The sequence below is a fragment of the Sycon ciliatum genome, chromosome 7 (assembly GCF_964019385.1).
Source record: "Sycon ciliatum chromosome 7, ocSycCili1.1, whole genome shotgun sequence".
In the NCBI taxonomy this organism is placed as follows: domain Eukaryota; kingdom Metazoa; phylum Porifera; class Calcarea; order Leucosolenida; family Sycettidae; genus Sycon; species Sycon ciliatum.
In genome coordinates this window covers 28,266,645-28,282,145 of record NC_088649.1, presented here as the reverse complement: position 1 = coordinate 28,282,145, position 15,501 = coordinate 28,266,645, and the positions used below count along the sequence as shown (strand labels likewise).

The 15,501-nt window shown below is 50.2% G+C and overlaps 1 protein-coding gene across 1 annotated transcript in view; it reads right to left on the bottom strand.

Annotated features, from left to right (window-relative positions):
- Positions 1–15,501, bottom strand: part of LOC135821788 (uncharacterized) — a 149,674-nt gene that overhangs the window by 100,251 nt on the left and 33,922 nt on the right. The window contains exons 18-20 of the mRNA XM_065334785.1: positions 2,365–2,445; positions 1,909–1,995; positions 508–900 (exon numbers count right to left, since the gene is read on the bottom strand). Coding sequence (XP_065190857.1) covers positions 508–900; positions 1,909–1,995; positions 2,365–2,445 — 561 coding nt within the window. The remainder of the gene's footprint in view (positions 1–507; positions 901–1,908; positions 1,996–2,364; positions 2,446–15,501) is intronic.

Below are 15,501 nucleotides of genomic sequence, written 5' to 3'. Positions count from 1 at the left end.
GACCATCACTGTGGATAAGAGTCATACTGTAGCTCAGTTGGTTAGAGCATTGCTCGCGAATAGCAAGGTCCCTGGTTCGAGTCCCGGTGGCGTGACTGATGATTTTTTCTTTCTTTCACATCTGGCTTGCAAGTGTTGAGTTTCGGAGAGAAAAGAGCAGTACGTGGCATGTGGCCTCTGGTTTCCGAATGCGCTTATAATGTCAACACTATTGGTGAAACACCCGGGAGCTGAATATACTGCTAAGCATTGTGATAACACCGTTGTTTAGAACACAGAAAAACCTTTATTGCGCATATAAGCCCATGGGCTTCTACCCAGACATGTTCACACAGCAAAGACTTCTTTTTTGCAGCAAATTTTCACTTATAAGCCCATGGGCATATATGTGGGGAAGTATGGTATATACCGGTATAGATTATACATATTTTTCATTGACAAATAGGAAGTGCAGAGCCTGGGTGCCATGGCCTATAGCCTTAAATGGGTTAAAACGCAACAGCCTACCTTCACAGATGACATCATGATTGCCTCTTCCATCCCCGTCAAATAGTGCGTCGCTCGAGTTGTCCTTGCCTTGCTTGTAAATAAGATGTTGACCAAAGTACATTTCCGATGTCCATATCTTGAGAGGGGTGCTGTAACTGCTGTTACGTCTAGCCATCATCTCGCTCACCAATGATTTTATGCAGTCGCTAACACCCAGCTTCAAGCCAAGCTTTGTGAAGGAATTATAGTCTACGACGTTGTATCCTCTTCTCACGCACATCTCGCGGGCGTGCACGAAGTTCGTTTTCTTCTGGCAGCTGCCATAGTCGAGTTGTGGATAACATGGCAAGCTGGCAAGAGCCATCCAGGTGTACATTGCCTTATCTGTACCCAGGCACTTTGTCTTGAAAGCTGAACATAACACAGTACACATGCAAGACACAGTCAGGCGAAGTAGAACGCAAATGCAGCACACTCTAACACGACGTACACCGACTTTCTCAGATGGATACCGGAATCCAGTTCAAATAATAGAGAGGTTAAGATGCATGTTATTTCCGATAAAATATTGGTTGGGGATTGTCTGAAGCATATTCAAGCGAGGTAAAGTCGGGATCGATGACTGATCAAAGCCCTCGGGCTAGTCCCTTGGGCTTCGATCAGCCATCAAGCCCTCCGTATCTCGCTTGATTATCTACTTGAGTAACGTTACTCTGATTAGGCGTATATGCAAGCAGGCTATTGAATAATTTCGTGGTGACCGTCTTTGCACCGGGTTTGGAGAGCTGAGCCATGGTTAATTCATAGATAGTGAGGGAAGGAGGGGCGGGGGGGGGGGGTATACCAATAATCAAACTTCCGAGGCACTTCTTTTGGCACTTGAGACAATTTCTGTAACAATCAAGTGCTTTAGAGGTGATTTACACGACGGCAGGATTCATCCCGTGCCTGATGCTACCATGGAGATTTAGTCACATGTGCTCATATTTTGGCGCGAACGTATCCCGCCGGCTATCCCGGTACGGTCCCGGCGCCATGAGGGGGCTGGGGGGAGGGGGGCGGTGGTTGGAAATGCATGTCGTGACATTCCGTGGTCTGTTTTGCAAGGTCTCGGGATCACGTGCTTCTCTTCCCGGCGGGATGCACTGCCGTCATGTAAACCGCCTCTTAGGAAGTCAGAGAGATCTCGAGCATGGTCTCCAGAAAGGCATGCTGTCTTCAAGCACTAGCTTCCTGTGTCCGAAAGGAGGGGGGTGGTAAAACACAGGTATGAATCGGTTCGGAACCCAAATTTGGTTCCGACCCGATTCATAACTTATGAATAATTGTTGATGTATGCATGCACATATATGGTCACAATTCCCAGGAGCATGTGAATCAAAGAAACACGAGTATTCACTTCAGTTAGCAGTTACTTACCATGTTGACACTGGTCTCCATGGAAACCTTTCCGGCAGTTGCAGGTGCCGTCTTCAGTACACTGACCATCATTCAAGCAATTGCACACTGCAGTAGAGATTGGGTGCATTCACGTATTTCCCAAAACACACAAATAGGGATAGAACTTGAATAACCTATTGGATTCTCAAGTCGTTGTCGCATGTATCTTGATCATCATGGCATTGTATAGACCTCAACATCGCCACAAACACTAACACTAACACCCATTCACCAATCCCAGGTATATCCAACTTATAATCATGCCTTGCACTTGAATAGAACACACGTTCAGCTAATAAGCTGGAGAACCAGGCATAAACGCTGGGAACTACTTTTTCTTGTCTTCAAATACAACAGTCCAGCACGCGGGTATGCATGGGTCGTATGTTCTTTGACATGCGGGCTAAAATGACAGCAGCTTTCTTTAGCCCTTACCTTCTGTGCAGATGGGTCCGCCTGGTCTCGGTTTACATTCACATGCTTTGTTCTTTTTCACCCAGGGATTTGTGCACACAACTGCATTACATATCACACACAGAGAAGACAAAATGAGAGAGCTGATCAGCCATACACAAAAATGGACAGACAAAGCGAGAGTGTTGCGGAATTATCCACCACCAGACCAGCGCAAGGATATAAGTTGGACTATAATTATTAATTTCAATTCCAAAATGCACAAGAAGTGTACAGAAGAAAAAAGCACGAACTTGACAGGGCCAGAAGGAAGAAGAACTGAACACAAGATATTGAAAACCCTTCTCTTCAACAAGCTGCATCACGTACAACGCAAAACAACTGGCTGCACCAGCGCGTGCATCAGCGTGTGCACCAGCGAGTGCACCAGCGCTGCACCAACATGTGCACCAGCGAAATCAATATCGAAAGTACGTATCAATCATTGCATTACGTACAACATGCGCAAGAGGGTTACTCTACATCACGACGTAGAAGAACGGCATCACCAACGGCGAACAGGCAGTTATCAGCTTCAGACTCAACAAAGTCCTCGGAGGACAGCTCAGCTTCCACAAAATCACGGATCCGAGCAGCCTGGCGTTCAAGATCAGATGGAGTCAGGCCCAGCCCAGGAGTAGCCAAGAAGAGCACACCGGTGGGCTCCCAGCCAAGCATCGCACGCATAGGAGAAATCTTGAGGACAAAGTGCGGACGAATACGGTCGAAATACAGTAACACGTCCAGCTCAGATCGCCAATCATCAGCCTCATCCAACATCTTCCGAATAAAGGTGAGGAGAGTGCGGTTAAATCGCTCAACAGATCCCTGTAATAGGGGATGATGCACGGCACCGTTGAGCACTGTCACACCAAACGTGTCAAACAGCGATGACATCACGGCGTTGATGAATTCCGTGCCATTATCACAGTGGACCACTCGGGACGGGCCCCACCGCGTACACAGGCCGACAAATGCCTCGGCCACTGATGCCGCGTCATGTTGACGGAGCGGAACCACTTTCACCCACTTGGTGAAAGTATCCATGCAGACGAGAACACAATGGTACTCTCCACTCTGATCGACGCCCAGTTCCAGAGTATCTATTACTACACCACTCCATGGGCCATCAGCCACCACAAGGTGACTGGCATCCGCCCAAACGCCCTTGGTTGGGCTGTCAGCAGCACACGGCGAACAGTGGCGCACAAACTGCTGACTTTGGGCAGCCATGTTCGGGAAATAGTACTTCGAGCGGAGGAAGCGCCATGTACCCTCCCAAAACGCATGACCACAGTTCACATGAGCAGCACGAACGACATCGGACTCGAGTGAACTAGGAATAACAGGAATGACGACTGCATCATTGGGCGGCAACTTCACACTTCGACACAGCATACCATCGTGGACTACGAGCTGTGACTTGACCTTGACAAACGCAGGATCAGTAACTGGGTCACCATCGATGACTTGCTGGCGACAATCCGAGGATCTGCATTCTGAGCAGCAGATACTCTGTCCAATGAGAATGGACCAACGGTCACCACCGCAGCGGTGACGGACGGTGCAATCCGAGCAAGGAGCGTCTTGCCACATCGGATCCAGCTGCTGGGAACACGGGTCAATTGATCCGCCTTGTTCTGCTGACTGCTGATCCACTGGACCTTGACTGTCAAGCCCGTGACAGCGACGAGATCAGTGATAATCTGGAGACGGCCCTGTACAAGAACCTGCTGCAGGCCGCTGACGCGAACACGAGACACCTTTCCAAGCACCGATTGCAACCAAGCAGCCACAGTCTTGGAATCGGTGAATAGCGTGAGCTCCTTCACTTGCCACTGCATGGCAAGGTGCAACCCCTTGATCACGGCGTCAAGCTCAGCGATGTTAATGTGTCGCCAGTCGTCCTTCTGCCGCAGCCAGCAGCCATCCTCGACAATCATACTATTGGCCTGAATGACAGCACCATGTGCGATGTCCGTAGCATCACACCACAACGACCACTGTGTGTCTTCAGGAACTGACCATACACCTTGCGCAGAGTCATCGGTCTGCAGACGGTGAATGACTTCCGCACAACAAGCGAAGACTTCATGAGACACTGGATCGTCCCATCCAGGTTTACGGCTAGACAGACGCTTCAGATAACTGCACCCCGGGCGCATCCAGGAGTCGACGGGATAGTGGCTGGTCAGCTTGCCACACCACTTGAAAATCTCGCGCCGTGTGATGGCATGGGGCTAACATGTCGGTATGACGTCACCACGACGCTTCTACCTCACTTGGCCATCTGCAGACTCTGACAGCTGCAGACCGAATATTCTAGCAGAGACGGCTGGCTCCGCTGGCTTGGTGGGCAACCCATACTGCGACAACTGATCGGTGACAGCACGCAGACAAGGCTTCGGAACATACAAATCGTCGACATAGTTGTCCACATCAGCATACGCACAGAGGATGCACTTGATGATTATGTCCATGAATTTGGGCGCAATCGATAGACCGAAGCCCATCCTCTCCATTGCGAACAGCTGGCCCTTCCAGACGACCGTTTGGAACTTGGCGAGAGCTGGCGCGATGCGGATGTTGACGTAAGTCTTGCTGATGTCCGGCAACACGTGGCTGTCGACGTTGCCAATAGACCTCCACTGACGCAACTTTTCTTGGCAAACAGGCGCGTCCAAACCTGGATGCGACACAATCAACTTGTTGAGTTGCCGGTAGTCCAAACACAGGTGGACAGGGGTGGACTCCTTGTGCGTCTGGGCCACCGCCAACAAGGGCAACACAGCACCAGGCTCACCATGGACTGCTTGGTCATGGGGTACCAACCATCCATTGCGGATCCAAATGTCCACTTCCTCGCAGAACTGTGCCTCCTACCCTTTGTCCCCTCTATGTCTACCAAATGAGGACTGAGACCTGTAAAACAGGGTTTTTATGCCTGAAAGCAGGTGCATGTTGTCCAAACTGTTTCAAGACACTTTGAAAAGTCTCCAACAGCAACAACAACAGCCCGCGCGTTTACATGGTTTAGCGCCAACGTCTACACGCTCGACACCCACATCCACACCAACACCAAAGCCGCTGTCTGTGGATCGTCCAATGTTGCTTTCCACTGCGTCTTTGGCTGATTTTGCCACATGGGAAGAAGGCTGGGACGACTATTCAGCGTGCCAGCAACTTGCTTCTCATGGCTTGAACACCAGAGTGAGCGCCCTTCGTCAAGCGTTTGACGAGGACCTCCGCCGCTTTCTCCGCGAGGGTATCATCCCCATCGGTGCAAACGACGATGTTCATGTTATCATCGCCGCAGTCAAAAAGTATGTGCGACGGTTACATAATCCTTTGTTGGACAGACTAGCATTTTACAATCGTAAGCAGTCCAGAGCTGAGCCGTTTGACGCGTTTTACACCTCCCTGAGAGAGTCATATAATGCATGTGATTTTCCGGACTTGTCACTATGCACTACATGTTCGGGCCAAATATGCGGAGGGTGCAAGTCCATCCTACAACAAGTCACACATGATGTACTGCGTGCCCGCATTGTCATCGGAATATCCAACGAGGAAACCCGACACAAGTTGCTTGCCACACCAGACCTGACCCTGGATGCAGCCATCAAACTTTGCCGTGCGGAGGAAGCAGCGTCTGACACCTCCCACAACATTCCTGGGCAGGCGCATGTCAACGCCGCACGGAAGTCCGCGTACCAGCAGCAGAAGCGTACACTCCGCGTACACTCATTGATGCGTACACTCATTGATGTTCTGGCACACGGGCGGTGTGCTGCTGACATCACCATGGGCTAAACACTGTGTGGTGGCATGGCCGACAAGGCGATGGCCGGGATTGCAGACAAATGTTCCCAGTGTGTTATAGACAAAGGTTGATACACCAGCCGGTAGAGAGAAATTGCCAAATGTAGGCGCTAATGGAGTAGCGCATGTAACAACTGCAATTGAAAAGTCAGATAGGATACAAATAAATAACAGTCATTACTGGCACACGTGATCACAATGGCACAGCAATTATCGCTGTTGGCAGCAACTAGAGATGAACGAATACTCCACGTTCCAAAGGGTTACCCCGGGGAAATTACTTGGAAATGAGTTATGAAGCAAATGTCCACGACTGTAACAAGATAATAACATAATTTTAATTCCCGTAGCTATGCAGAAGACGTTACTTTAGTAACATCTGGCGCTAGCCAGGGTCCAGACATCTTTGATTTGGTGTTTGTCTGTGGCGGACAGACCTCCGTCTGGCGCTATCCCGCACCTTACCTGTCCCGTACCGCACCATCAAAGACGGCTGGCCACAATATTCAAATAGGGCTTTCAAATACAAGATCATAACGTGAAGCAACTTGGAAGAATTAGCTGCCATTGGTTGCAGCACAGGGGCCATTTTACCGATATAGGCGCTATACTTGATGTCCACTTTCGCTATCTTCCGTCATAGCGAGTGTGGCCCACACCTCTCTCGGCAAACACGGACAACGTATTGGTGAAAAGACTCCTCTGACCGCTGCTTGCCTGTCAGCACTGTCTTCCACGCTTTATCCGGCGTCTTTCCGAGCGAGGCAAGCAACTCTTGCTTTGCTTCCTCGTAATTATTGCATCCAATACATATCCTCTCCGCTTTGCTACCCGCTAGCGCGATGCGCAATCGCAGCAGCTATTCGCTTTTTTCGAACTCTTTCTTGGAACAGATGTCCTCGAACAGGTCAAGGTAACGCTCCAATGGCTGGGTTCCATAATATGAGGGGATTTTCATCAACGGCTAACGTCCACAGCTGTGACTGGGAGCTTCCACTGTACCTCCCATCGCACTCTCACTGGCGGCTTTACCCTCACCCTCATACGCGTTGGCAATGCGCTCGTTAACCTCCTTGAGCGTTTTTCAAACTCGGTGCGGAGCGCCTCCTCTCGCCTTCTGGCACTGCGCTCCTCACGCTCCTCGTACTGTCGGAGCCTCTGCTCCAAATGTTCCCTCAACGCATCGCCAACCAATCCTAAGCGAATTCCATTAGCGATAAATCTGGCTTCCAAATTACTTTGTTGCTCTGCCATGCTCGCTTCAATCCTGACGTGGTCGCCAAATGTTGTGAACCCTCTGAGATTCTCTTAAATGTCAGGATCAAACCACCACGCGGCACGAGCACAACTATTTACTCTTCAACAGTATATTTCTCAACGACTAAGACTCATAACACCAGCTATTTATAGCATGCAAATGACAGGGAACATGCAAAAACATACGCATATAAAACAGGACATAACAGCGTACACAGTAAAAGCCGCACACAGCGCATAATATTATAACGTATGCCATGCAGCAAACATCAGCGGTACGGCAGAGTCGAGATACAACACTGCAACGAATACAATGTCATTAGCGCGAAGGCCTTTCCCACTTGAGAACTGGTGGTTTGTAACAACTAATTAACCTCTTCAGTGACATTAGATTACTTTACTAAGCAGTGCCAAGCGATGGATACAACGCGAAAACAGTCTAAACAGGAAAGGAGAAATACATGTACATGTATGAAGAAAAGGCGATTGAAAAATGAATGATTCGAACCACAACGCTCCTAGGGAATCAACGTTGCACCAAAGAACAAATCAGAACAAGTGAAACAATACCGCAAGTATCGTAAAGTCGGGGGAAACAATAACAGCAGTAAATGTCAAGGTGTGATTTCTCATGAAAGCGTGCAGCTAAAGGTGAAATAGGCACTACTTCGTACTTACCGGGGCTACCCTCAATACAACATAAGTTATCGATGCTTCAACTTGTCAAGAGTACATAAACCAGAGTGTGCAACTGTGCATATCAGATCTGAAACAGCGCAGTTCGTGCACTACGTCACCCTGATGAGGTCAGCCAAGCCGCGACTTGCGTACAGCTCAAATTTTAATGTTTCATAGCCCGGAAATCAGCCAAGTTTGCTTGATTTTAGACGTCCTGTTTCAGGATTTCGGTGTTTTGTGTGACTGTGTACATCCACCGACAAGTAAATTCACCAGGCTATCCGTATCAAAAAATCGAAATCAGGACAAACTCAGTGACCTGCACCACTGCGACTGGTTACGCAACTTTTCACCGTACCTGTGGCTTACCATGCCGTCAGAAATGACGTACTGCACGAATTACGCTCCCACAGGAACCATCCCGAGTTGGACAGATAATTGAAAATCTCCACCAGAACTCTTCCTTGGATGCAAAGGATCATCCATATTCACGAATACATAGGCATTACACATTTCCTCTTCCTGCTTTATCCTACGTGTTTGGCCTTAGGGCATGTTCGATTGGTAGGATCGGGATCCCGATCCACCGGATCCACTGGATTCGCACCCTTTCGATTGGTCGAATCTGGATCCGGATCCTTCGGATTTGGATCCGGTCAACCCACCTCGGGGAGCAGGGTTGACCGGATCCTACGGATCCAAATGTGCCCTTTGTGCGTATATGGCGGGTAAAAATCGTTTTTGTACACATTGTGGTACCCACACTTGGATCGAGATAGACCTTGCTGACTTTTTGTACAACTGGCGCGGTGAGTACGACTTTTTATTACTTTCGTCAACATGGCAACAGTCAAGGCTCAAAAAAGTGTCCAGTTGACTCTGAAGGATACGACGGATCTGAGATCTGGATCCCGATCCCGATCCTTACCAATCGAACATGCCCTTAGTCCTGCATGGTCAATTTTATCTTATACTGAGGGTTTGGCAATTCGGGGACCTGGGCAAAGGGTGGTTATTACGATTTTATTTACTAACGGATTATGTTGTAACCGGACCTGTAAACAGTTGTATTGACCACGTTTCGCCAGGGGATTTCAGATTTCTATTTACTAACGGGATTTATGTACTAACCGGACTCGTTATAATGAGAGAAGACCTGTATTAGCGTACATGCCAGTCACATTGACTGGCGGGGTCAAAAAATTAGTACTCGAAGGTATCGAACGCGCTAAATACGACTCAGATTGCTGTTCTTCGTGAAAGCCTGAGCGCGCGTTTGGGGACCCATGAACCGCAAGCGTACCGCGTACAGCGCCAGTTGTACGTACCTTCTTGGCAATGGCTTCCTTTGAATCCCTACCATGAAGCCTACACAGGGCCACTCGAAGCAGCTCCTAAGCCTACACGCATGGTAGGGAGGCCACTTTCTCATGGAGTTGTGCTTTGAAAATTCTATACAGACCGTAAATAAACCGAGTTCACTTCTACTTACCGTATTGGCAATGGTTCCCCCTGACTCCCTCCGGGCAGGTGCATTTACCCTTGTCGTCACACTGACCCTGGTTCAAACACTTGCACGCTGCAGCAGCCATCCCATACGCACAAACAAGACGTGACACAGAGATAATGCATGGGATGTTACTCAACGAGCAGTGGAAATACAGAAATTTGACCACACAAAGTTTCCAGGTCAATATTTGAGTGACATTGGAGAGATTGATTTGAGCATGTAGGAACACTTTATAAAATATAGGTCCGCTCTACGTAAGTTTGAGCAACTTTACGTTAGCGGGCGAGTTAGCGGGCGAGTTTACACTCTACATGTGGAAAGTTGCTTCTGCATTGGGCAAGGAAACTGCATACTGTTATTCAAACCTAAACTTTAAGATTTTCTAAGCAACTTGGCCTGGGATTAGTTTGTACGCACAGTGTGCACCTGGATATATACTGTAGCGGAGATTGAAATCTGCTGGGAAGTCAAGAAGCCACGGGGCACTGAACTTGCAGCCGTGAGCACTGCTGGTCCATTCTAAACAGTGTGTACGCAAACTACAGTACGTGTACGCACTAAAAGCAGCAAGGGCGCCGGCCACGGTCATCTCATAGGATTTCAATGTCCACAACAGAACATTTACAGTACATGCAAGTGATGTTCTGTATACATTTGATCATATCAAACATGGCAATGCCTGGCCTCTGACCATGCTTCGCGAAAAGTGGTCCTCATTTCTGTTGGAGAGGCTTCGCTTTATTTCAAACGGTTATTGCAGTGAGGGAGGGGGGGGGGGTATAATTAAAGAGGGGGCTTCTGATACGGTAGCTTTTCAAGTTCTGATTTTATTGTATAGATTCTGAATGAAATACATTATGTGATGTGTCAAATGGCGGTAGACACACAGACCAGCCAAAACACACTCCATCTAGCTATTAGCGCTGGTTATATCTATCAGATCTCTGCTGTTTCCCTGCTGTCTGGTTAGTGTACTTTCCCTTCTCTAAAGTGAGTGCTCTCAGATTTTTTTTAATGCGCGTGCTCACACACACGCACAAGCGCGCGCACACACACACACACACGCACACACACACACACACACACACACACACACACACACACACACACGCACACTCACACACACCTTGACCTTTGACGCCCATCGCCGGAGGCGATGATAGCAATGCTACGGCAGAAGCCATAGCAACTTGTGCTGGGATTACACCATTCAACAGCTTGCAAGGCTGAAGAATTGACCGTCACTGTTCAGCCTGGTCTACACCATACAGCTATTTGGAGTGACATTTTCTGACCAGTGAATCCCTTTTTTTGGTCTTTTTCATTTTTTTCATTTTTTTCATTTTTTTCCCGCACACACATCACACCACATACTCCGGCATGCACTGGCTGTTGGTAACCACCCAGGAGAATGAAAGAAAAGTCAGGAAAAGTCTGAGAAAGAGAAGAAAGACGTGTGTGACCATAATCGTCGGGAATCGAACCCGCAATCTATCGATTGGAAATCGCTGCACATACCACTGCACCATATGGGACTCACACACACACACATATACACACAAACGCACAAACACAAACGCAAACACAAACACAAACACGCGCACACACGCACACACACACACACACACACACACTACTACTATTGACAGGTGCCAGAAATGGCCACGGCGCTCCCGAAGGGAGGTACTGTCAGAGAGGTTAGGGAAGAGGAAGGCAGTGCTTCAAATGGCGCTCCAGGTCCTGTCGCCTCCGAAACTGGCGTCGATTACAGACTCGGCAATGATGTTCAAAGTGCTGGCGATCAGTCACTGTAGGGCGATTCGGGCGGGGTCCACAGCGATGGCGCTTGAGGCCAGCAGTAGACTTAAAAGTACGCTGGTAGACTGTACATACCGGGACCTCGGTAACAGGAGGAGCACCACTAGGCGGTTGGTCATCACAGTTGTCACTCTCTTGACACTTGCGCAACGCAAGCCCACTGCTGCTCCGGAGCCATCTGCTGCAGGCAGGACACTACACTGGCCCAGGCTGTTGTGGTACGGGGAGCTGTCGGACTGCTGTGCACTTGTGTCGGGCCATGTCAGCGCGACGACAAAACAGGCGGTCGCAAACGCGGCACACAATCGTCTTCAGGGCAGGCTCCTTCACCCTCGCTGCTGCCGACACAATATCACGCCACTCTCCGCGATTGTTGGCCGATTCGAACCAATTGTGCACACCGGCCACAGTCAGATCAGGCCGAACAGCGTCCTTCCAGCGATGTCGGGGGCCGCAAAACGGGCGGGTTCGTGGGAGATGAGTGAAGAGCAACTGCTTGGGTAACCGATTGTCATCAAGCCGAGCTAGGTGCCCAAGCCACTCCAAGCGTCTTCTCTGTACCAAGCACGACAATGAGGTGAAGTCCGTACTGCTGACATGCCTCCTCTGTAAATTAGGGTCACCCCACTGTGCGCGTAGTTGCTCCAATGTGATGTGTTGCTCCCACTGGTGGCCGCGCAAAATGCCAAGGATTAACAGTAGGTTGGCGTGATGGAACCTGTCCAGCTTGTCCAAATCCGACTTCAATGGGGTCCAACACTCTGAGCCGTACAAACTGTGGTGAGAACACACTCCACGTACAAACGCCGTCGAGAAGGCAGGTTCAGGCTCTGATCATGCAAAATCCGCCGAAGACAGCCAAAGGCCCTTGCACCCTTCGCAAAGCGGCTCTAGACATCGGCATGAGCTCGCGAATCCGGAGTTATGACAGATCCAAGATAGGGGAAGGAGGTAACAGCTTCAACCCTTTCATTGCCAACTGCCAGACCAGAACAATTAGTGGCGGCGCCTCCATTGCCTGCGACCAGTAGCTTAGCCTTCGTAATGCTGACCGTGAGGCCAAAGCTGGATGCCACATCACGGAAGGCGGATAGGGAGAGGTCGGCTGCAGCACGAGTTGTTGCGAGTAGGACGCCGTCATCGGCAATATCAAAATCATCAGCATGTCCAGTCTGAGACTATCAACGTCGCTCCACTGACGCAACTTCTCTTGGCAAACAGGCGCGTCCAAACCTGGATGCGACACAATCAACTTGTTGAGTTGCCGGTAGTCCAAACACGGGCGGACAGGGGTGGACTCCTTGTGCGTCTGGGCCACCGCCAACAAGGGCAACACAGCACCAGGCTCACCATGGACTGCTTGGTCATGGGGTACCAACCATCCATTGCGGATCCAAATGTCCACTTCCTCGCAGAACTGTGCCTCCTACCCTTTGTCCCCTCTATGTCTAACAAATGAGGACTGAGACCTGTAAAACAGGGTTTTTATGCCTGAAAGCAGATGCATGTTGTCCAAACTGTTTCAAGACACTTTGAAAAGTCTCCAACAGCAACAACAACAGCCCGCGGGTTTACATGGTTTAGCGCCAACGTCTACACGCTCGACACCCACATCCACACCAACACCAAAGCCGCTGTCTGTGGATCGTCCAATGTTGCTTTCCACTGCGTCTTTGGCTGATTTTGCCACATGGGAAGAAGGCTGGGACGACTATTCAGCATGCCAGCAACTTGCTTCTCATGGCTTGAACACCAGAGTGAGCGCCCTTCGTCAAGCGTTTGACGAGGACCTCCGCCGCTTTCTCCGCGAGGGTATCATCCCCATCGTTGCAAACGACGATGTTCATGTTATCATCGCCGCAGTCAAAAAGTATGTGCGACGGTTACATAATCCTTTGTTGGACAGACTAGCATTTTACAATCGTAAGCAGTCCAGAGCTGAGCCGTTTGACGCGTTTTACACCTCCCTGAGAGAGTCATATAATGCATGTGATTTTCCGGACTTGTCACTATGCACTACATGTTCGGGCCAAATATGCGGAGGGTGCAAGTCCATCCTACAACAAGTCACACATGATGTACTGCGTGACCGCATTGTCGTCGGAATATCCAACGAGGAAACCCGACACAAGTTGCTTGCCACACCAGACCTGACCCTGGATGCAGCCATCAAACTTTGCCGTGCGGAGGAAGCAGCGTCTGACACCTCCCACAACATTCCTGGGCAGGCGCATGTCAACGCCGCACGGAAGTCCGCGTACCAGCAGCAGAAGCGACAGTCTGCCTCTAACTCCTTTCCTAAGTCCTCTGCTGCTCCGAAAGCACCAGTTAAATGTCCAAACTGTGGTCGTTCCGCGCACACCAAGTCTGCATGTCCAGCCATTGGGAAATCGTGCAACGGATGCAAAGTTGCTGGCCATTTCCAATCAATGTGCCCGAAATGTAAGAAGCAAACTCAGATTGGCATGTTCAAGGTCCGGCGCGGACAGGAGCTCCGACACTGTTCGACTTGCAACACAGTTATGCACTGAACCACAGCCAGTGCAGCTTCAATGGATCCCGGACACTGGGAGTGACATCGACGCAATCGGCATCCGGCAACTTTCCCTACTCGGCGGATTCGTTGAGAATCTCGACAGTGACTTTGACGACGTCCGGACAGCGAGTGGCGACAAGCTCGTCACTGTCGGCAAGATTTGTGTCACTCTCCAGGTCAATGACCAATCACATGACAGCGTGCTCCATGTTTTTGACGGTCTTGACGACGCACTGCTGTCACGTTCCTCATTGAGAGCCCTAAACTTCTCGCCGCCCGGCTGGCCCCAGCAAGTCGCACGCGTGAGTGCTCCTCGTATGCCCAGCCTGAGAGACCTCGTGAAAATCCGATCACATTTGCTAGAGGAGTTTTCCGACGTATTTGACGACAGTACTCTCAAACCAATGTTTGGGCCCCCGATGGACATCGTTCTTGAACCCGATGCCAAGCCTCACCGTGTGTACACTGCCCGTCCGATCGCCTATGCTTACCGCGAGAAGGTCAAAGCTCAGCTGGATGACATGGTATCTGAAGGCATCGTTGGAACTGTGTCCGACCCGTCTGATTGGTGCCACCCAATAGTCATTGTTGACAAGAAGGGCTCAACTGAGAAGCGGTTGACTGTCGACCTGCAGACACTGAACCGCCAAGTCAAACGGCCAACACACCCTATGCGCAACGCACGAGAATGTCTCTCTGCCATGGGTCCTGCCACGTACTTCACCACCCTTGACGCACGTCATGGCTATTGGCAAATCCCACTGACTGAGGACGCCAAAGCCCTAACCACGTTCATCACCCCATGGGGCCGATACAGATTCTGCCGCAACCCGCAAGGCCTGGTGTCGGCCGGTGATGAATTCAACCGTCGGACTGACTCTGCATTCGATGGCTTGCAAAACTTCTTCAAAATCGTTGATGATGGTCCCGTTCACAATGTAAACTTCGATGACCACCTCGTCCACGTCCGTGCAGTCTTGCAGAGAGCCCGTGATCATGGTATTACTCTCAGCGCCAAGAAGTTCACCTTCGCTGCCAGCACTGTTGAATTCTGTGGCTTCACCGTGTCCTCTGACGGCTACACAGTGGGCCCCGCCAAGACGTCAGCCATTCGGAACTTCAGCACACCCAGCAATCACACCGACTTGCGTTCCTTTCTCGGCCTGGTCAACCAGTGCAGCATCTTCACGCCACGACTCGCCGAGCTAGCGGCACCTCTCCGACCGCTCCTGAAAACATCCAATGAGTTTGCCTGGGACTCGGTCCACACTGCAGCATTCGATGCTACAAAGGCAGAACTCGTCTCCCCATCTGTGCTTTCGTTCTTTCAGCACGGCAATGCACTCCGGCTTGAGACAGACGCTTCAGTCCTGAACGGCCTCGGGTACGCTCTTTGGCAACTCCAAGACGACAAGTGGCGCCTGCTTCAATGTGGCAGTCGCTTTCTCTCGGACGCCGAAACACGCTACGCAGTCATCGAGCTTGAGCTGCTAGCAGC